This window comes from Scyliorhinus torazame, chromosome 2 (genome assembly GCF_047496885.1).
Source record: "Scyliorhinus torazame isolate Kashiwa2021f chromosome 2, sScyTor2.1, whole genome shotgun sequence".
Taxonomy (NCBI): Eukaryota; Metazoa; Chordata; class Chondrichthyes; order Carcharhiniformes; family Scyliorhinidae; genus Scyliorhinus; species Scyliorhinus torazame.
The window spans coordinates 20,790,212-20,812,652 of NC_092708.1; the positions used below are offsets into that span (position 1 = coordinate 20,790,212).

Here is a 22,441-nt window from a genome sequence, read left to right on the forward strand (position 1 = left end):
CTTACAACACCAGGTTAAAATCCAACAGGTTTGTTTCAAATCACAATCTTCCTCCATTGAAGGAGCAGTGCTCCGAAAGCGAGTGTTTTGAAACAAACCTGTTAGACTTTAACCTGGTGTTGTAAGACGTCTCACTGTGCAATACTGAAATTCTGGACTACCAAATGTTTAAGCTGGTGGATGGAATGCCATTCAAGCGGGCTGCATTTATCTTGGATGATATCGGGCTTCTTGAATGTTGTTGGAGCTCCACTAATCCAGGCAGGAGGAGGTATTCCATCACATTCCTGACTTGTGCCTTGTAGATGGTGGACAAGCTTTGAGGAGTCATAGAACATAGAACATTACAGCGCAGTACAGGCCCTTCGGCCCTCGATGTTGCGCCGACCTGTGAAACCACTCTAAAGCCCATCTGCACTATTCCCTTATCGTCCATATGTCTATCCAATGACCATTTGAATGCGCTTAGTGTTGGCGAGTCCACTACTGTTGCAGGCAGGGCATTCCACGCCCTTGCTACTCTCTGAGTAAAGAACCTACCTCTGACATCTGTCCTATATCTATCTCCCCTCAATTTAAAGCTATGTCCCCTGGTGCTAGACATCACCATCCGAGGAAAAAGGCTCTCACTGTCCACCCTTGTCAGGAGGTGAATTACTCCCCACAGAATTCCCAGCCTCCGACCTGTTTTAGTAGCATTTATATGGCTAGTCCAGTTCAGTTTCTGGTCAAGCGTCACGCCCAGGATGTTGATAGGGGGGAAATCCAGCGATGCCAATGCCATTGATAGTCAGAGGCTTTTCCCCAGGGTAGAGGGGTCAATTACTAGGTGGCATAGGTTTAAGGTGAGAGGGGCAAGGTTTAGAGTAGATGTACGAGGCAAGTTTTTTACGCAGAGGGTAGTGGGTGCCTGGAACTCGCTGCCGGAGGAGGTGGTGGAAGCAGGGACGATAGTGACATTTAAGTGGCATCTTGACGAATACATGAATAGGATGGGAATAGAAGGATACGGACCCAGGAAGTGTAGAAGATTGTAGTTTAGTCGGGCAGCATGGTCGGCACGGGCTTGGAGGGCCGAAGGGCCTGTTCCTGTGCTGTACATTTCTTTGTTGTTTGTTTGTTCTTTGAGGGGAGATGAAAATGAAAAAATGAAATGAAAATCGCTTATTGTCACAAGTAGGCTTCAAATGAAGTTACTGTGAAAAGCCCCTAGTCGCCACATTCCGGCGCCTGTTCGGGGAGATTGTTAGATTCATAGACATTCACAGCACAGACAGAGGTCACGCGGCCCATCCTGTCCAAGCCGGTCAAAGAAGATCTGACTACACTAATTCCATTTTCCAGCGCTTGGCCCATTGCCCTGGAGATTACTGCAGTGCAAGTAGAGATGTTTGTCGTCTGGTATTTGTGTGGTGCAGATGTTACTTGAATATGGATGTGAGATCAAACTTGACCTTTTCCATATCTAAATGGGATAATGAACCATAACATTCTGACTTGGAGATGAGAGTGCAACTATTTGAGACACAACTGATACCAAGGAAGGTATTCTAACCACATTCTTCTGCTCCACAGCCAAGTACCCTCACCTCTTGGTGAGTGCGCTCGGTGAACTGTCCCAAACAACCGGGCAAGAGGATACACAGAGCATCCTAAACTTTGGACACGTTGCTATTGGCAGTGCAGTTGAGAAGTATATGGAGATTCATAACTACTCGATGGTGAGTATTTCCAGCGGTAGATTTGACAAACCATCAGTAGGCAAAGATTTTGGTCTGTTTAAACTTTGCAGTGGTACCATTCTTGGTTCAGCTTCAGCATTTTTTGCCTTTCGGTAACAGTCAACTTGAATAAATAGCACCTTTGACGTGGTGGAGCATCTCAAAGTGGTTACCGGACAAAATTCAAGACTGAACCATTTAAGGGGGTGCGTACAAAAGTGGTCAAAGTTGTAAGCTTTGATGACCGTCTTGAAGGAGGAGAGAGAGAGGTAGGCAGACAGGGAGAGAATTCGCGAGTTTAGAGTCGAGGCAGCTGAATACTTAGCTCCTGATGGTGGAGTGATTGAAATCGGAGATGTGCATGAGGCAGCCCAAATATCTGGTCAGTTCCTTGCTAATGCAGATGAGATTGCTGGTGCTGGAGAATGGAATGTCCTCTCGCTCTGTGCGCACAATGACAATCTCAAATATCCAAGGCCCAGGATGTGCTAGCTGCAGCGTGAAGCTCTTTCCTGGCTCTGCCCCATCATCAAGCACTCCCAAGTCAAGTCTAGGTGCAAAGTACAGGTTTTTACACAGTGCGTTGTTATGACCTGGAATGCAATTGCCGAAAGAGTGGCGGACGCAGATTCGGTAGTAACTTCCAAAAGGGAATTGGAAGTTACTGCAGCGGAGGAACATTTTACAGGACAATGGGGAAAGAGCAGAGAGAAGTGAGATTATTTGGAAAGGTCTTTCAAAGAGGCAGCATGGGCACGATGGTCCAAACGGTCTCCCTTTGTGCAGTCAGGTTCTACATTTCTCACCATGAGGTACTGTCAGGCCAAGCAGAGACCAGGTGAGATGCTGGGTCAAGTTGCCTGTGTACTTTTCCATCAAAGACCAGATACGGCACAGATTAGATTTTTAAAAAAGGAAAGAAAAATCATGCAACCCAACCTGAGAAAGTTCCAAAGTGCTTTGCTGCCAAAAGAAGCACCTTTTGAAGTGTTTTCGTTATTTGCAAGCAGAATAACCCTTCCATTCCAATGTCCCAGCAAGCGCACTCTGATAAACCCCCCCAACACAAATCACATCAAGCAATTCCAGGTCACGAGTTAAATACTTTGTCAGTAATATTATCAATGTGGGCTGCTCTTTGAAAACACTCCCACTACAAAGTATTATGGCTGCCAAGGGTAATTTTGCAGAGTTACGTAGACTTAAAAAAGATCCCGGGGCCGGGATTGAACCCGGGTCCTCGGCACCGTGAGCCTGCAGTGCTAACCACTGCACCACCGAGCCTCCCCGAGTTACATAGATTTTAGAGCTCAGGAATAGGCTGGTCTCCCCAACAGGTCTGTGCTGGCGTTTGTGCACCTGTTACACATCTTTGTCTAATCCTATCAGCATAAACCTCTGTTCCTTTCTCCCCTGATGTCTCACTTGAAGAATAATAATAATCTTTATTAGTGTCACAAGTCGGCTTACTGCAATTAAGTTACTGTGGAAAGCTCCGAGTCGCCACACTTGGGCGCCTGTTCGGGTACACAGTGAGAGAATTCAGAATGTCCAAATTACCTAACAAGCACGTCTTGTGGGAGGAAACCGGAGCATCCGGAGGAAACCCACACAGGCACAGGGAGAACGTGCAGACTCCACACAGACAGTGTCCCAAGCCGGGAATCGAACTCGGGACCCTGGCGCTGTGAAGCAACAGTGCTAACCACTCTGCTACCGTGCCGCCCCTCACGGTGGCTCCGAAAGTGTGCTGCCTCTCCCTGTGCTGTGTAGCAATAGTACCAGCCTAGCTCGGACAGCTCAAATCCACAGCCCCATTGACCCGGAGACAGAAAGAGCAACGGCCATGCTTTTAAATGGGAAGACTCCCTTCAGGTCAGGTTACCAACTGCCCGGGTCTCCATTCCTGCCCTCTTGCCCCCCGGGATGGAGACCTGCCCCACTCTTCTAACCCATCCCCTCCCTTTCCCAGCGACTTAATCAGGAGTTGACTTTGTTGCAGCGTCAACACTGAGCATGAACAGAGCACGCTGTCAAGCAGTGCCACCAACTGGCACATTCGAGTAAGTGCGACATTTTGTCAAACCCCCTCTTTGAAAATCTTCGGTAATTAATCTCTATGAAACACCGTATTGCAGAAGCAATAAATTTTCCGCAGATGTGAAGTAAACTGTGATGTTAAGAATGTTCCTGCGTTTTATTAATTCAATGTAATTTGATGTAATATGTTGAAAACCTGCTACGACCTTTCACTGACAAAAGTTGTCGAAATCGTTCCTGTTGATATACTGTCGTGAGCGAGGCTTTCATCATTACTTGGCACCCCCCCCCCCCCCCTGCTGTAATGTGTGAGTACTGCATTGTCGGGAGTGCGATCTTGGCAGCGAGGGTAACCGAAGCTCTCTTCTGCTGCTCCCTCAGGTGTCCAGATCAATATTTATCCCTGAACCCAACCTCACTGGAAAAGATTATCTGGCCGTTATCTCATTGATGTTTGCAGGATCTTGCTCTGCGCAAACTGGCTGCTGCGCTTCCTACCTTAACAACACTTTAAAAGTACTTCATTGGCTGCTAAACACTTGGGGTGTCCTGCGATCACGAAATGTCTCAATAGATTTGAAATCTCAATTTTTGGAGGACTGCATGCGAGTGCAGTGACAGCATGTACATGTCACACTGAGTTAATTCCTCCTTCCAACTTTTCAGTGGGTTCCCATGTTAGCGTGTTCTCAACTTTGCTTTGTGAAGTTTTGTCATTAAGGAACGGAATTGGCCTCGGGAACACATTCCATTTTGTGCTCTGATTGGGGCTTAATGAAAGTGTACAGCCGTCTCTGAACCACCAACATAGCACGTGGGCGGCACGGTAGCACAGTGGGTAGCACTGTTGCTTCACAGCGCCAGTGTCCCGGGTTCGATTCACGGTTTGGGTCACTGTCTGTGCAGAGTCTGCACGTTCTCCCTGTGTCTGCGTGGGTTTCCTCCGGGCGCTCCGGTTTCCTCCCACAAGTCTCGAAAGATGTGCTGTTAGGTGAATTGGACATTCTGAATTCTTCCTCTGTGTACCCGAACAGGCGCCAGGGTGTGGCGACTAGGGGTGTTTCACAGTAACTTCATTGCAATGTTAATATAAGCCTACATGTGACAATAAAGATTATTATATTGAAGTCTCAGTCAGGTAAGAACACCTATTTGCTGCAGAAGTACAACTTTTTAATGTCCGTCATTCAGCAGTTTCGGTAAGGGTAAAAACGGAGAGACGATTATGTTTAGAAGTTGGTTTTTTTCTCCTTTTTAAATAAATTTAGAGTACCCAATTATTTTATTTTATTTTCCATTCCTGGGGGCAAGGGGGCAAAAATGGAGACCGGGGCAGTTGGTAATTATCTTTTTCCAATTACCGGGCACTTTAGCGCGGCCAATCCACCTACGATGAACATCTTTGGGTTGTGGGGTTGAGACCCACGGAAACACGGGGAGAATGTGCAAACTCCACACGGACAGTGACCCAGGTGCTCCCGAATTTGTTGTATTATTACTGAGCGGCAAATGTGGAGAAGGTCCCGCAGTGACCTTGGGCAGCACGGTAGCATAGTGGTTAGCAGAGTTGCTTCACAGCTCCAGGGTCCCAGGTTCGATTCCTGGCTTGGGTCACTGTCTGTGCGGAGTCTGCATGTTCTCCCCGTTTCAGTGTGGGTTTCTTCCGGGTGCTCCGGTTTCCTCCCACAGTCCAAAGATGTGCGGGTTAGGTGGATTGTCCATGCTAAATTGCCCTTAGTGTCCAAAAAGGTTAAATGGGGGTTACTGGGTTACAGGGATAGGGTAGAGACATGGGCTTGAGTAGGGTGCTCTTTGTGAGGGCCGGTGCAGACTCGATGGGCCGAATGGCCTCCTTCTGCACTATGGTGGGGGAGGAGTGGACGCAGGTGGAGGAGGTGTTGTGCGGCGGCCCCCTTCCATTCCTCCCTGGGAGTTATATGGTGAGTCCGGAGCTGGCATCGTCCTTAAATGTCTGGAACCAACTAAGGTGGCATTTTAATGTGGGGGTATGTTGGTGCTGACCCCTATTTGTGGGAATCATCGGTTTGCCCAGCAGGGGTCGTGGCTTAGGGAAGGGATGGAAAGGGTGATGGACATGTTTGTGGAAGGAAGATTTGCAAGGTTGGCCGAGTTACAGGAGAGATACCAGTGGGCGGGAAGGGGTGGGATACTCCGCTATATGTAGTCGTGGGATTTTGTGCGGAAGGACGTACCATTGTTCCCTCAGTTACCGAAGCGCACTTTGTCGGACAGGTTGTTATTTCCAGGCGAGTTGGGGGATGGGAAGATTGAGAATATTTTGCAGAAGATGGCGCCGGAGCGAGGCGACTCTGCGAGCTCTCCCTAACAGATCCACTTTTTATTTAACTTACAATCGTTCTAACCTTTTAAAATTTAATTCTAAGACTAACATTATTACTAACCTCTCACTTTTATCTTTTCTTGCAGACTTGACACCCATTGCCGGTGTTATCTAGTTGCATTGTGTGCCTTGTGTTTCCCTATTATGTATTTTCTTTTATTTCCTTTTCTTTTCATGTACTTAATGATCTGTTGAGCTGCTCGCAGAAAAATACTTTTCACTGTAGCTCGGTACACGTGACAATAAACAAAATCCAATCCAATTTACGGATGGCTGGTGAGCACAGGGAAAGCGCCAATCGAGGAGTTAAAGTGGAAGTGGGAGGAGGAGCTGGGCATGGAGTTGAGGTTGGGGGGGGGGTGGGGGGGGGGGGGGGGTGGAGTGTGATTGTGCACTGGGTGAATGCAACGTTGTCCTGTGCTAGGGTGAGCTTGGTACTAGGGAACAAACAATTCTGAATTTGGCGATGTGTAATGAGGCCGACCTGATTAGGGAACTGAAGGTAAAGGAACCCTGAGGGAGCTGTGACCACAATATGATAGAATTTACCCTGCAGTTTGAGAGGGAGAAGCTAGAACCTGATGTAACGGTATTACAATTAATTAAGGATAACTGCAAAGACATGATGGAGGAGTTGGCCGGAGTTGATTGGAAGGGAAACCTAGCATGGAGGGCAGTGGAACAGCAATGGCAAGACCAGAAATTCATCCCAAGGAGGAGGAAACATGCTAAGGGGAAGGTGAGGCATCCATGGCTGATGAGGGAAATCAAGGACAGCATAAAAGCAAATGAAAAAGCATACAAGGTGGTGAGGATTAGTGGGAAGCCAGAGGATTGGGAAGTCTTTAAAAGCGAGCAGAGGACAACTAATAAAAAGGGAGAAGATGAAATATGAGTGTATGTTAGCTGGTAATATAAAAGAAGATAGCAAGATTTTTTTTCAATGCATCAAAGGTAAGAGAAAGTCAAGAATAGACATTGGACCACTGGAAAATGAGGCTGAGGAAGTAATAATAGGAAACAGAGAAATAGCAGAGGAACTGAATAGTTACTTTGCATCAATCTTCACAGTGGAAGACGCCAGTGGGATGCCAGAGCTCCAGGAGAATCAGGGGCAGAGGTGAGTGTAGTGGCCATCACGAAGGTGAAGGTTCTGGGGAAATTGAAAGGTCTGAAGGTGGATAAATCACCTGGACCAGATGGACTAAAGGAGATAGCTGAGGAGATTATGGAGGCATTGGTGGTTATCTTACAGGAATCACTGGAGGCAGGAAGGGTCCCAGAGGACTGGAAAATGGCTAATGTAACACCCCTGTTTAAGAAGAGAGGGAGGCAGAAGACGGGAAATTATAGGCCGGTTAGCTTGACTTTGGTCATTGGTAAGATTTTGGAGCCCATTATTATCATAGATTATCATAGAAATTACAGAGCAGAAGGAGGCCATTCAGCCCATCGAGTCTGCACCGGCTCTTGGAAAGAGCACCCTACCTAAGGTCAACACCGCCACCCTATCCCCATAACCCAGTAACCCCACCCAACACTAAGGGCAATTTTGGACACGAAGGGCAATTTATCATGGCCAATCCACCTAACCCGCACATCTTTGGACTGTGGGAGGAAACCGGAGCACCCGGAAGTTGAAGGTGAGATTGTGGAGTACCTGGAAGTGCATGGTAAAATAGGACTGAGTCAGCACGGCTTCGTCAAGGGGAGGTCATGTCTGACAAATCTGTTAGAATTCTTTGAGGAAGGAACAAGGAAGTTAGACAAAGGAGAACCAGTGGACGTGATTTATTTAGATTTCCAGAAGGTCTTTGACAAGGTGCCTCATAGGAGATTGTTAAATAAGTTAAGAGCTCATTGTGTTAAGGGTAAGATCCTGGCATGGATAGAGGATTGGCTGATCAGCAGAAAGCAGAGAGTGGGGAGAAAGGGATCTTTTCCAGGATGGCAGCCAGTGACTAGTGGTGTGCCTCAGGGGTCGGTGCTGGGACCACAACTTTTCACAATATACAATAATGATCTGGAAGAAGGAACTGAAGCACTGTTGCCAAATCTGCAGATGATACAAAGATATGCAGAGGGACAGGTAGTATTGAGGAAGGAGGTGGGCTGCAGAAGGACTTGAACAGACTAGGAGAGTGGGCAAAGAGGTGGCAGATGGAATACAATGTGGACAAGTGTGAAGTTATGCACTTTGGTTGGAAGAATGGAGACATAGACTATTTTCTAAATGGGAAAAGGCTTAGGAAATCAGAAGCACAAAGGGATTTAGGAGTCCGGGTTCAAGATTCTCTTAAGGTTAACGTGCAGGTTCAGTTGGCAGTTAGGAAGGCAAATGCAATATTAGCATTCATGTCGAGAGGGCTAGAATACCAGAGCAGGGTAGTGTCCTCGGCCCAACCATCTTCGGCTGCTTCATCAATGACCTCCCTTCCATCATAAGGTTAGAAGTGGGGATATTTGCGGGTGACTGCACAATGTTCAGCACCATTTGTGACTCCTTAGATAATGAAGCAGTCCATGTCCAAATGCAGCAAGACCTGGACAATATCCAGGCTTGGGCTGACAAGTGGCAAGTTACATTTGTGCCACCAAGTGCCAGGCAATGACCATCTCCTACAAAAGAGGATCTAACCACCACCTCTTGACATTCAATGACTTTACCTTCACTGAATCCTCCACAGTCAACATCCTGAGGGTTATCATTGATCCGAAACTGAACTGGACTAGCCACATTAATACTGTAACTACCAGGGCAGATCAAAGGCTAGGAATCCTACGGTGAGTAACTCACCTCCTGACACCCCCCCCCCCCCCCCAAAGCCTGTCCACCATCTACAAGGCACAAGTCAGGAGTGTGACGGAATACTACCCACTTACCTGGATGACTGCAGCTCCAACAACACTCAAGAAGCTCCACACCATCCAGGACAAAGCAGCCCCGCTTGATTGCTCCCCCTTCCACAAACAGTGAAACCCTCCACCACCGATGAACAGCGGCAGACGTGTGTAGCATCTACAAGATGCATTGCAGTAACTGACCAAGTTTCATTAGACAGCACCTTCCAAACCCATGATCAGTACCATCTAGAAGGACAAGGGCAGCAGATACCTGGGAACCCCACCACCTGGAGGTTCCCCTCCAGGTCACTCATCACCCTGACTTGGAAATATATAGCTCTTCCTTCACTGTCCCTGGGGCAACATCCTGGAACTCCCTCCTAATCAGCACAGTGAGTGTACCTATACTTCAAGGACTGCAGCAGTCCAAGAAGGGAACTCACCACCACCTTCTGAAAGGCAACTAGGGATGGGCAATAAATGCTGGCCTAATCAGCGAGAACCACATCCCATAAACGAATAAAACAAAAATAATTCTGAGGTTGTCTAAGGCTCTGGTCAGACCCCATTTGGAGTATTATGAGCAGTTTTGGTCCCCTTATGTAAGGAAGGATGGGCTGGCCTTGGAAAGAGTCCAGAGGAGTCACAAGAATGATCTCTGGAATGAAGAGCTTGCCATATGAGGAGGGGTTGAGGACTCTGGATCTGTAATCCGGATGAGGGGGGATCTTATTGAAATTTACAGCATACTGCGAGGCCTGGATAGAGTGGACGTGGAGAGGATGTTTCCACTCATCAGAAAAACTAGAAGCAGAGGGCACCATCTCCGACTAAAGGGACGATTCTTTAAAACACAGATGAGGAGGAATTTCTTCAGCCAGAGGGTGGTGAATTTGAGGAACTCTTTGCTGCAGAAGAGTTGTGGAGGCCAAATCACTGAGTGTCTTTAAGACAGAGTTAGATAGGTTCTTGATTAATAAGGGGATCAGAGGTTATGGGGAGAAGGCAGGAGAATGGGGATGAGAAAATATCAGCCAGGATTGAATGACGGAGCCGGGCCCTCTGGTGGCGATCTATGGGGTATCGGAGCTGCTGAGGGGAAGAGGGTGTGTGTGTGGGGGGGGGGCGATGCGGTGGCCTTCGTCACTCTGGTTGACCGTACTGGAGTGGAGACCAGTGGGGCCACCGAGGGTGTTGGCATGGCTGGGAGTTGTAGCAGAATTCCTTAAATTGGAAAACGATTAAGTTCGCCCTTAGGGGGTTGGAGGGGGAGGGGCTGTTCTTGGCGAGATGGAGGTTGTTCTTGTCCCAGTTTGAGGACTTGTTTGTTGCCAGCTGGTAGGGGTGGGGCGGCGGGGCGGGGGTGGGGTGGTTATGGGGAGATACGGAAAAAATGTCAACCTGTGGGATTGTGTTATGTTTTTGAAAGATTATGGGCGCGATTCTCCGTCGGCGGGATCCTCCGTTTCGCCGGCAGCGCACTCACTCCCGCGGATTTCCCGACGGGGCGTTGGTGCTCACCATGGGAAACCCCATTGACCCGCTGCTCGGACAGAGAATCCCGGTACCGGCGGCGGCGCGCTGCACTAGAAAACGGGTGCGGCGGGACGGAGAACAGAGAATCCCGCCCTATGTGTTCATGTTTATGTATTGAATCACAATCTTTTCAATAAAGATGATTGAATAAATCACTTCTGTTGAATTTGGCACATGGAAACAGGCCATTCAGCAGGCCTGATTTATGCTCTAAATGAACCAACTCGCCCTGTCATCTCACCCCATAAGTATATCGGGCTGTAACTTCCGACTTCCTCATTTGGAGTGTACCCCAAAGATGGGCTGGGAATTCCTTCTTGGAACTTTACATGTCATGGTTAGCACAGCAATTTCCCAGAAGTGATGACTTCCTCTGGGCAACCGTGCTGGGACTCATAGGAAAATGTGATTTAAATCATGAATGTCGTCGGGTGGTTACACCAGTAGTTACCCTGAAAAAGGTTAGACGAATTAAAACCTCTTTTAACCTCTGGGTTCCCCACAGGACTCCTCTCCCAACTGCACCAACCCCCCACCCACATACTGGATTTCCCCAGCATCTCCTCCACACCACAACTACTGCCCCCCCCCCCCCCCCGACAGTTTACCCCACCTAACTGACCCACCCCCCGAAAGATCCTGTACCCGTGGCCCTCTCCAGACCCCGCCCAGACCTGCGGAGCCAAATCCACCCAACAAAAGCAGCAACCAGTACCGCCCCATCCTGACCCAACCATCTCCAACCTCTGAAACCTCAGCCTCCGAACCCCCCCCCCCCCCCCCCGCTTCCCCCAACCCTCCCCGACATCTGACATCCCTCATCCCTGACCTCCGACCCCCTCAACCCTACCTCCGACCCAACCCACCGGTGTCCTCGACCAACACCCCGCTCTCAGACATCCTCGACCTCCTCTAACTCCCAACCGCCTTGTCCCCTGACTTCCGACCACCCAAAGCCTATCCACTTACTCTCCCCCGGCCTGTCATTTTCACTGGGCCCTTGAACCTGAGTCACTTTACAGCAGCTTCTGCAGAGCTGGACTGTGCTTGGCCCTGCGAAGAGTCGTTCGATGCAGGCCCCAAGCAGTTCCTGCACAATTTTCAAGTGCAGATTACTGCGCATCAAATTCTTCTCAGCCCTGCTGGCCATCTCTCTCAGACACGAGTCAAAAGATATGGCCCAATCCCTTTATTGCTTTCAGAAGTGAAGAAGGCACTGGACGAATTGTACACAGTTCTAAATAACAATGAAACAGAACACCCGGAGGCCTTGTTCATCGTGGCCGGGGATTTCAACAAGGCCAATCTCAAGAGTGTCCTGCCAAAATTCCATCAACACATCTCCGGCCCACCGGGGGCGGTACACTCTCAACCACTGCCGCACAAAAATCAAGGAGCCGACTGATCCATCCCCCAACCGCACTTAGGAAATTCAGACCATAAGGCGTGCTCCTTCTCCCGGCATACAAGCAGAAACTTAAGCGGGAGAATCCGGTTAAGAAGGTCGTGCAGTGCTGGTCCGAGGCAACAGAAGAGCTTCTACGTGGCTGCTTGGAGTCAGTGGACTGGTCCATATTTACGAACTCAGCAACCAACTTAAATGAGTATAAGACACACCCCACCCATGCCCACCGTCACAGCTTCCGAAGTCAGATCGGCCTTCTTGAAAGTGAACGCTCGGAAGGTGACGGGTTCCGACGGGGTCCCTGGTCGTGCACTCAGATCCTGCTGGCGGAGGTGTTCGCGGACATCTTCAACCAACCCCCACTTCGTTCTGAGATCTCAACCTGCTTCAAGAAGACCACCATCATACCGGTGCCAAAGAAGAACCAGGAAACATATCTCAACGACTATCACTATCATCCGGTGGTCTTGACATCGATCGTCATGAAGTGCTTCACGAGGTTGGTCATGAGGCACATCAACGCCATACTCCCAGAATACCTAGATCCACTCCATTTCGCATACCGCCGCAACCGGTCCACAGCAGATGCCATCTCCCTGGCCCTACACTCATCCCTGGAACATCTCGACAACAAGGTCTCCTACATCAGACTCCTGTTTATTGACTCCAGCTCCGCCTTCAACACCATAATCCCAGTCAAGCTCATATCAATGCTCCATAACCTAGGACTTGGCTCCTCACTCTGCAACTGGATCCTCGACTTTCTGACCCACAGACCACAATCAGTAAGAATAAACAACATCTCCACGATAGTCCTCAATACCGGGGCCCCGCAAAGCTGCGTACTTAGCCTCCTACTATGCTCCCTATACACACGACTGCGTGGCAAAATTTGGCTCCAACTCCATCTACAAGTTTGCTGACGATACGACTATAGTGGGTCGGATCTTGAACCACGATGAGTCAGAATACAGGAGGGAGATAGAGAACCTAGTGGAGTGGGTGTAACGACTACAATCTCTCCCTCAATGTCAACAAAATTAAAGAGCTGGTCATTGTCTTCAGCAAGCAAAGTATCGTACACACCCCTGTCTGCATTAATGGGGCTGAGGTGGAGATGGTTGACAGCTTCAAATTCCTAGAAAGCACAACAGTGCCTATACATTCTCAGGAAACTAAGGAAATTCAGCATGTCCACATTGAATCTTACCAACTTGTACAGATGTACCATAGAAAGCATCCTATTGGGCTGCATCACAGCCTGGTATGGCAACTGCTCGGCTCAAGACCGCAAGACATTTCAGAGAGTCGTGAACACCGCCCAGTCCATCACATGAACCCACCTCCCATCCATTGACTCTGTCTACACCTCCCACTGCCTTGGGAAAGCGGGCAGCATAATCAAAGACCCCTTCCACTCAGCTTATTCACTCTTTCAACTTCTACCATCGGGCAGGATATACAAAAGTCTGAGAACACGCACGAACAGATTCAAAAACTGCTTCCCCCTGTTACCAGACTCCTAAACGACCCTCTTATGGACTGATCTGATCTCTTCACACATCTTCCCTACTGAGTAGTACTACACTCCTGTATGCTTCACCCGCTGCCTGTGTCCATGTATTCACATTGTGTATTGATGTTTGCCTTATTATGTATTTTCTTTTCATATATGGAATGATCTGTCTGGACTGTATGCAGAACAATACTTTTGACCGTACTTCGGTACACATGACAATAAACAAATCCAATCCAATCCAATCCCCTCTCACTCTTCCAAACTCCAATGAATATAATTCAAACTGATTTAGTCTCTCCTCATGTGACAATCCCGCCATCCCAGGAATCGGCCTGGTAAACCTTCACTGCACTCCCTCCATAGCAAGAACATCCTTCCTCAGATAAGGACACCAAAACAGCTCACACTACTCCAGGTGTGGCCTCACCAATGCCCTATACAATTGCAGTAAATCACCTCTGTTCCTGTACTCAATCAATTAGAATTTGTGAAATCTAATATGCCAGTTGTTTTAAGCTGTTTTTTTTTTTTTTTTGTTGCTCCAGGTGGACACTTCGTTTCGAATCATGCAATTCGAGCGCCCTGCGCCACTTCAGTCAGAATTCACGTGCAAGGTCAGGGAGGGCACTGTCGAGGCCAACAGCAGGATCCAGGTCCCCATCGTGTTCACACCACAGACGGTCGGTGTGCAGAGTGCTGATTACTTGCACGTGAAACGGCCTGGCAACAGCTCCACGGCTGTGTTGAAGGTGATTGGATCATGCAAAGGTACAAATTGTTTCCAACAGGAGAATGTTGGAATATAGAAATCCATGAAAAGCAAGTAATCTTCCTATAATAGCCCCACCCACTGCATTCCTCTCCCCACCCCAGAACCTTCCCAACCCGAGCCCTGATCTTGCATATTTCTGCAGTATCTCGCCTATTTCCCCTCATGCCCTCTCTCAGCTCATCTTGTCCATGAGACTCTCCTATTCAGTCCTGTTCCCACTGAACCGTTGATCACTAACTATAGATACATTAACGGTGTTCAAAAGGCATCTCGACAAACACACGGATAGGATGGGTATAGACGGTTAGGGCACAAGGACGTGCTGAGGGTTTTGGCAAAGGTTGGTATCATGACCGTTACAGGCTTGGAGGGCCGAAGGGCCTGTTCCTGTGCTGTATGGTTCTTTGTTCTTTGTCCCGACCTGGTCTCAGGGGCTGGTTTAGCTCACTCTGCTAAATCGCTGGCTTTTAAAGCAGACCAAGGCAGGCCAGCAGCACGGTTCGATTCTCGTACCAGCCTCCCCGAACAGGCGCCGGAATGTGGCGACTAGGGGCTTTTCACAGTAACTTCATTGAAGCCTACTTGTGACAATAAGCGATTTTCATTTCATTTTCATGTTAGGTGATATTGTGAACACTTCTCTCTCTCTCTGCTGTCATTGGGCCGCTCCCCAAACAAAGAACAATACAGCACAGGAACAGGCCCTTCGGCCCTCCAAGCCTGTACCAGTCATGACACCAACAAACACACCCCATTACCTCATTGTCCTTGCAAACCACCCTCCCATCAGCAATGTGACTTTCCTCTCCAAAGTCCTCGAACGTGTTGTTACCTCCCAAATTTGTTATGAGCTATTGCTACATGGCCTGGGGAGAAGCATTGTACAGTCGGAGACACCCTCCTTAAAATGAGAGGCGAGGGGGAGAAAGGAATAGAAATTGATGCTGATAGCATAAAATGAAGAGGAATGGCAGATAATTTGTGCGGTTCATAAACACTAAAAAAAACCTGTTGAGCAGAATGACTTATTTCCTGGGAACACCATGTTTGAATCCTCTCCCCCCCCCCCCCCCCCCCCGCCGCCGCCCCCCCCCCCCCCCCCCCCCCCCGCCCGCCCCAGTCAGGATAATGCTCCTGCCGCAGTACTGAAACAACTCCGTAAAGCCACAAATGACATCCTGTGTGACTGTGGGTTGAATATTGAGGTCCCGGCAATGCCAAGCACAGGCTGGTGGGCACTGCCGCAACTGCAAGAGGAGGAAGACGGCCCGATGGATCCCTGGAAACAGATAAGCCTGGGGCGGGATTCTCCCGCAATTGGCGGGTGGCCCGTACCGGCGCAAAGAGCGGCGCGAACCACTCCGGCATCGGGCCGTCTGGAATCTTGGATCGTGTTTTCGGGATCCTTAAGGGGGAGGGGGAGCAGCCCCAAATCGTGGTCCACATAGGTACCAACGACATAGGTAGGAAAAGGGCTAGGGATGTAAGGCAGGAATTCAGGGAGCTAGGGTGGAAACTTAGATCTAGGACAAACAGAGTTATTATCTCTGGGTTGTTACCCGTGCCATGTGCTAGCGAGACGAGGAATAGGGCGAGAGAGCGGTTGAACACGTGGCTACAGGGATGGTGCAGGAGGGAGGGTTTCAGATTCCTGGATAATTGGGGCTCATTCTGGGGTCGGTGGGACCTCTACAAACGGGATGGTCTACACCTGGAGCAGAGGGGTACCAATATTCTGGGGGGGGAAATTTGCTAATGCTCTTCGGGAGGGTTTAAACTAGATCAGCAGGGGATTGGGAACCTGAATTGTAGGTCCAGTATACAGGAGGTTGAGAGTAGTGAGGTCATGAGTAAGGTTTCAAAGTTGCAGGAGTGTACCGGCAGGCAGAAAGGTGGTTTAAAGTGTGTCTACTTCAATGCCAGGAGCATCCGGAATAAGGTGGGTGAACTTGCGACATGGGTTGGTACCTGGGACTTCGATGTTGTGGCCATCTTGGAGACATGGATAGAGCAGGGACAGGAATGGTTGTTGCAGGTGCCGGGGTTTCGATATTTCAGTAAGCTCAGGGAAGGTGGTAAAAGAGGGGGAGGGGTGGCATTGTTAGTCAAGGACTGTATTACGGTGGCAGAAAGAACGTTTGATGAGGACTCGTCTACTGTGGTAGTATGGGCTGAGGTTAGAAACAGGAAAGGTGAGGTCACCCTGTTAAGAGTTTTCTGTCGACCTCCGAAAAGTTGATGTAGAGGAAAGGATTGCAAAGATGATTCTGGATAGGAGCGAAAGTAACAGGGTAGTTGTTATGGGGGACTTTAACTTTCCAAATATTGACTGGAAACATTATAGTTCGAGTAAGATGGGTCCGTTTTTGTCCAATGTGTGCAGGAGGGTTTCCTGACGCAGTATGTAGATAGGCCAACGAGAGGCGAGGCCATTTTGGATTTGGTACCGGGTAATGAACTTGGACAGGTGTTAGATTTGGAGGTAGATGAGCACTTTGGTGATAGTGACCACTATTCGATTACATTTACTTTAGTGATTGAAAGGGATAGGTATATACCGCAGGGCAAGAGTTATATCTGGGGGAAAAGCAATTATGATGCAATGAGGCAAGACTTCGGATGCATCGGATGGAGAGGAAAACTGCAGGGGATGGGCACAATGGAAATGTGGAGCTGGTTCAAGGAACAGCTACTGCGTGTCCTTGATAAGTATGTACCTGTCAGGCAGGGAGGAAGTGGTCGAGCGAGGGAACCGTGGTTTACTAAAGCAGTTGAAACACTTGTCAAGAGGAAGAAGGAGGCTTTTGTAAAGATGAGACGTGAAGGTTCAGTTAGGGCGCTCGAGAGTTACAAGTTAGCTAGGAAGGACCTAAAGAGAGAGCTAAGAAGAGCCAGGAGGGGACATGAGAAGTCTTTGGCAGGTAGGATCAAGGATAACCCGAAAGCTTTCTATAGATATGTCAGGAATAAAAGAATGACTAGGGTAAGAGTAGGGCCAATCAAGGATAGTGGGAAGTTGTGCGTGGAGTCCGAGGAGATAGGGGAGGTGCTGAATGAATATTTTTCGTCAGTATTCACACAGGAAAAGGACAATGTTGTCGAGAAAAATACTGAGATACAGGCTACTAGACTAGAAGGGATTGAGGTTCATAAGGAGGAGGTGTTCGCAATTCTGGAAAGTGTGAAAATAGATAAGTCCTCTGGGCCGGATGGGATTTATCCTAGGATTTTCTGGGAAGCTAGGGAGGAGATTGCTGAGCCCTTGGCTTTGATCTTTAAGTCATCTTTGGCCACAGGAATAGTGCCAGAAGACTGGAGGATAGCAAATGTTGTCCCCTTGTTCAAGAAGGGGAGCTGAGACAACCCCGGTAACTATAGGCCAGTGAGCCTTACTTCTGTTGTGTGCAAAGTCTTGGAAATGTTTATAAGAGATAGGATATATAATCATCTGGAAAGGAATAATTTGATTAGAGATAGTCAACACGGTTTTGTGAAGGGTAGGTTGTGCCTCACAAACCTTATTGAGTTCTTTGAGAAGGTGACCAAACAGGTGGATGAGGGTAAAATAGTTGATGTGGTGTATATGGATTTCAGTAAAGCATTTGATAAGGTTCCCCACTGTAGGCTATTGCAGAAAATACGGAGGCATGGGATTCAGCGTGATTTAGCAGTTTGGATCAGAAATTGGCTAGCTGGAAGAAGACAAAGGGTGGCGGTTGATGGGAAATGTTCAGACTGGAGCCCAGTTACCAGTGGTATACCACAAGGATCTGTTTTGGGGCCACTGCTTTTGTCATTTTTATAAATGACCTCGAGGAGGGGGTAGAAAGATGGGTGAGTAAATTTGCAGGTGACACTAAAGTCGGTGGAGTTGTAGACAGTGCGGAAGGATGTTACAGGTTACAGAGGGACATAGATAAGCTGCAGAGCTGGGCTGAGAGGTGGCAAATGGATTTTAATGCAGAAAAGTGTGAGGTGATTCATTTTGGAAGGAATAACAGGAAGACAGAGTACTGGGCTAATGGTAAGATTCTTGGTAGTGTGGATGAGCAGAGAGATCTCGGTGTCCATGTACATAGATCCCTGAAAGTTGCCACCCAGGTTGAGAGGGCTGTTAAGAAGGCGTACGGTGTGTTAGCTTTTATTGGTAGAGGGATTGCGTTTCGGAGCCATGAGATCATGTTGCAACTGTACAAAACTCTGGTGCGGCCGCATTTGGAGTATTGCGTGCAATTCTGGTTGCCGCATTATAGGAAGGATGTGGAAGCATTGGATAGGGTGCAGAGGAGATTTACCAGAATGTTGCCTGGTATGGAGGGAAGATCTTATGAGAAAAGGCTGAGGGACATGAGGCTGTTTTCATTAGAGAGTAGAAGGTTAAGAGGTGACTTAATTGAGGCATACAAGATGATCAGAGGATTGGATAGGGTGGACAGTGAGAGCCTTTTTCCTCGGATGGTGATGTCTCGCACGAGGAGTCATAGCTTTAAATTGAGGGGAGATAGATATAGGACAGATGTCAGAGGTAGGTTCTTTACTCAGAGAGTAGTAAGGGCTTGGAATGCCCTGCCTGCAACAGTAGTGGACTCGCCAACACTAAGGGCATTCAAATGGTCATTGGATAGACATATGGACGATAAGGGAATAGTGTAGATGGGCTTTAGAGTGGTTTCACAGGTCGGCGCAACATCGAGGGCTGAAGGGCCTGTACTGCACTGTTATGTTCTATGGAAGATGCGGAATCCTCTGCACTTCCAGGGGCTAGGCCGGCGCTGGAGGGTTTGGCGCCGTGTCAACCGGCGCTGAAGGGCCGCCGCGAGTTGGCGCATGCGCAGGACTGCCGGCGTGTTCTGGTGCATGCGCAGAACTGTTGCTGTGTTTCCTGCGCATGCGCAGCGGGTTTGCTCTCCGCGCCGGCCACCGCGGAGCAGAGGAGGGCACGGAGGGAAAGAGTGCCCCCACGGCACAGGCCCGCCCGCAGATTGGTGCGCCCCGATCGCGGACCAGGCCCCCCCCCCCGCTCCCTGGGGGCCAATGGCCCCCGACCGGCACGATCCCCGCCCGAAATCCGGCGGCGGAGAATTCGGCAGGGGGGGTTGGAGAATCCTGCCCCAGGAGTCTGGGCAGGCGGGGGCTGGTCATGTCAGGACTGGGTGGGCCGTGGGATGAAGGTTGCTGGCGTTATGAAGAAAGAATGGGGTTCAATTTTAGGGGATACTGCCCCTCGATTGACACAGGGCTGCCCCGAAGACAGAATACCTGCTTCCTTCCCGCCCTTAGAGGACAATATTTTAAAAAATCGGTCTGCCCACTCCCACTTGGCTGCCCACACCAAACGTTTTATGAGCGTGGACAGCGAATTGATCCTCGACTATTGAAATATGACAGGCAGGCTGCCAATTTCAGCACCGCCCACCCCCTCCTCCCCCATATAATAACAATCGCTTATTGTCACAAGTAGGCTTCAATTAAGTTTACTGTGAAAAGCCCCTAGTCGCCACATTCCGGCACCTGTTCGGGGAGGCCGGTACGGGAATTGAACCCGCGCTGCTGGCCTCGTTCTGTTGTTCTGTGTTACAAACCAGCTATTTAGCCCACTGTGCTAAACCAGCCTCATATTATGGAGATGACCTTGGGTGGGATGACATTTGTTCGATTTTATATGCACCCCCGCCCTCATAAAGTGCCTTGGGCGGCAAGTAAAATGCAGCCCTGTGACAAAGGGCTTGTTGGCTTGTCTGTAGTCTCTGATTTAGTTGACCGCACCATCCTCTAATTCGTCTCCAATATCAACTAACTGGGTAGGACAGATCCCACCTGACTCCATTCTCACCTATCTAATCATAGCCAGTAAATCACTTGCAAAGGCTTCTCTTCCTGTTCCCACACTGCATGGTGGCACAATGGTTATCACTGCCACCTCCCAGTACCAGGGACCCGGGTTCAATTCCGGCCTCGGGTGACTTTCTGTGTGGAGTTTGCACTTTCTCCCCTTGTCTGCGTAAGTTTTCTCTGGGTGCTCCAGTTTCCTCTCATAGTCCAAAGATGTGCAGGTTAGGTGGCTAAGTATTGGTCCTAGGTACGGTGCTCTTTATAATAATAAGAATCTTTATTGTCACAAGTAGGCTTACATTAACACTGTAATGAAGTTACTCTGAGAATCCTCCAGTCGCCACACTCTGGCACCTGTTTGGGTACACTGAGGGATAATTCACCTCAAACCACATCTTTCGGGACTTGTGGGAGGAAACCCACGCAGACAAGGGGAGAACTCTGCACAGACAGTGACCCAAGTCACAATTGAACTTGGGACCCTGGTGCTGTGAAGCAACAGTACTAACCACTGTGCTACTATACCTTCCATGTTTCTACATGTATACTTCCAATAGAGAAAACTGGATAACGATCAGGAGTGGAAGCCAGCCCAAATCATAATGTTCCCGGTGCTGTGGGACATCAGGATAGGATAGACAAAAATTCGGAGAGAAAAAATAAATGATTAAAAGAAAATTCATGCCGTTCTTATCCTCTTGTCCCAGGTCCAGTGGTGTCGCTTGCAGACCTGAAGTTGACTTTCGGTTGTGTGCCGCTCGGCGAGATCGTGACTTACGCTACCGAAATCAGTAACACGTCGGATGTGGCGACATTTTACCAATTTGAAATTGATTGCACCCAAAGCGTGTTCGTAATTGACTGGCCGTGCGGCGTTCTGGGTGGGGAGTCCACACAGAAGCTCAGGGTAACATTCCGACCCTCCCATCCCATCAACTACTACAGAAGGGTGGCTTGCCTTATCCATCATCAGGTACGGTGCAACCCACAGTAAAACGTGACGTGGAAAGCCATTTCTGTTAGTCACATCAATTGAGAAAACATAGTTGACCGAACAAGGCTCAAAATATTACCCTGTACAGCATGAAAACAAAAAGATTCACATTCATTTGGCACCTGTCAAGGCCTTGGGTCTTCCCAGTGCGTATCACAGCTAATGTAGCACCTTTGGAGAGTAGGCATTGCTGATTGAGGCTGCCATTTATTTGAACGGTAATTAATGAATCATGCTATAAATTGGTCTTTAATATTTCAGGGCTTTCCAAGTAGTCTATCCTCTCTTACTCAATAGTCTTGATCATATAAATAACCTTCTACATTTATCATAATTGCTTCTGTTATAGTCTTTCAACCTTGCAATTTTGGCCTAGGATTTCTCCCTTTCTCTCTCATGATTAAAAATGAACATGGCCATTGTGATACCCGTTATTGGAACTTGGATCGACTCCACATAGTTTGTTAGTGTTGTTACATGCATGCATTAGCTTTTTAACTTCCGTACCAGTTTGACAGCACTTTCCTCATTAGATCCGTACAAAGGACAGTAAAGGTTAGTGGAAATAATCAGATCATCTGGATGCTTGATATGACCAATATTTTCTTCTATTGTTGGTTATCCCAGAACCTGAGGCTGAAACATTTTAAGATGAGTTGATGGCTTTTGAGAATTGCAATTACAATTGCTTTTATTTCGTACTGTCGCCAGATATGTCACAGGTAACAACAAAGCTGAGAGGGAAAGAAGGAATGACTGAACAAACTTGTGTTTGTGAAGCACCTTTTACAATCTCAGGATGTACCAGAAGACATAAAGCGTGGTCAAGTGGCTTCTATGCTCAGGAATAACAGACATTATGGAGTGGTTTGTAGTAAAAGTCAGCAGCTTCAGAAGAGGTGACAGAGGAAAACAGAGGGCTACAAAGGATTTAAAATATCTCAATGCAATTGCACACTCCTTTCACGATTGACAAACTACCAATTTTGAATTGAAAGGCTTAATGATTTGGTTTTACTTTTCCAAAACTCCATTGCAGCATCAAGTCAGTTCCATTGATCAAAAAAAAGATTTTTTTTTTTTAAACATAAACTTTTTTTCAATTGTCCCAAGTAGGCTGATATTAACACGGCAATGAAGTTACTGTGAAAAGCCCCTAGTCGCCACACTCCACCGCTGTTTGGGTACACTGAGGGAGAATTCAGAATACTCAGCTGGTATGGGAATTGAACCCGCGCTGCTGGCCTTGTTCTGCTGGCCTTGTTCTGCATCATAAACCAGCTGTCTAGCCCACTGAGCTTAACCATCAGCCTGTGACGTCATTTGCCAGTGGTTTATGACACGACAGAAAGTGGCCATTTAGACCAAATCATCCATTCTGCTTTTAATACTCCACATGAGCCACCTCCGACTTCC

At 48.3% G+C, this 22,441-nt stretch overlaps 1 protein-coding gene across 2 annotated transcripts in view; it reads left to right on the forward strand.

The window, feature by feature from the left end:
• The window catches only part of cfap65 (cilia and flagella associated protein 65), a 243,182-nt gene that overhangs the window by 50,704 nt on the left and 170,037 nt on the right, over positions 1-22,441 (forward strand). For both annotated transcript variants that reach the window (XM_072469307.1, XM_072469318.1), the window contains exons 7-9: positions 1,576-1,721; positions 13,973-14,195; positions 20,739-21,004. In XM_072469307.1, coding sequence (XP_072325408.1) covers positions 1,576-1,721; positions 13,973-14,195; positions 20,739-21,004 — 635 coding nt within the window. The remainder of the gene's footprint in view (positions 1-1,575; positions 1,722-13,972; positions 14,196-20,738; positions 21,005-22,441) is intronic.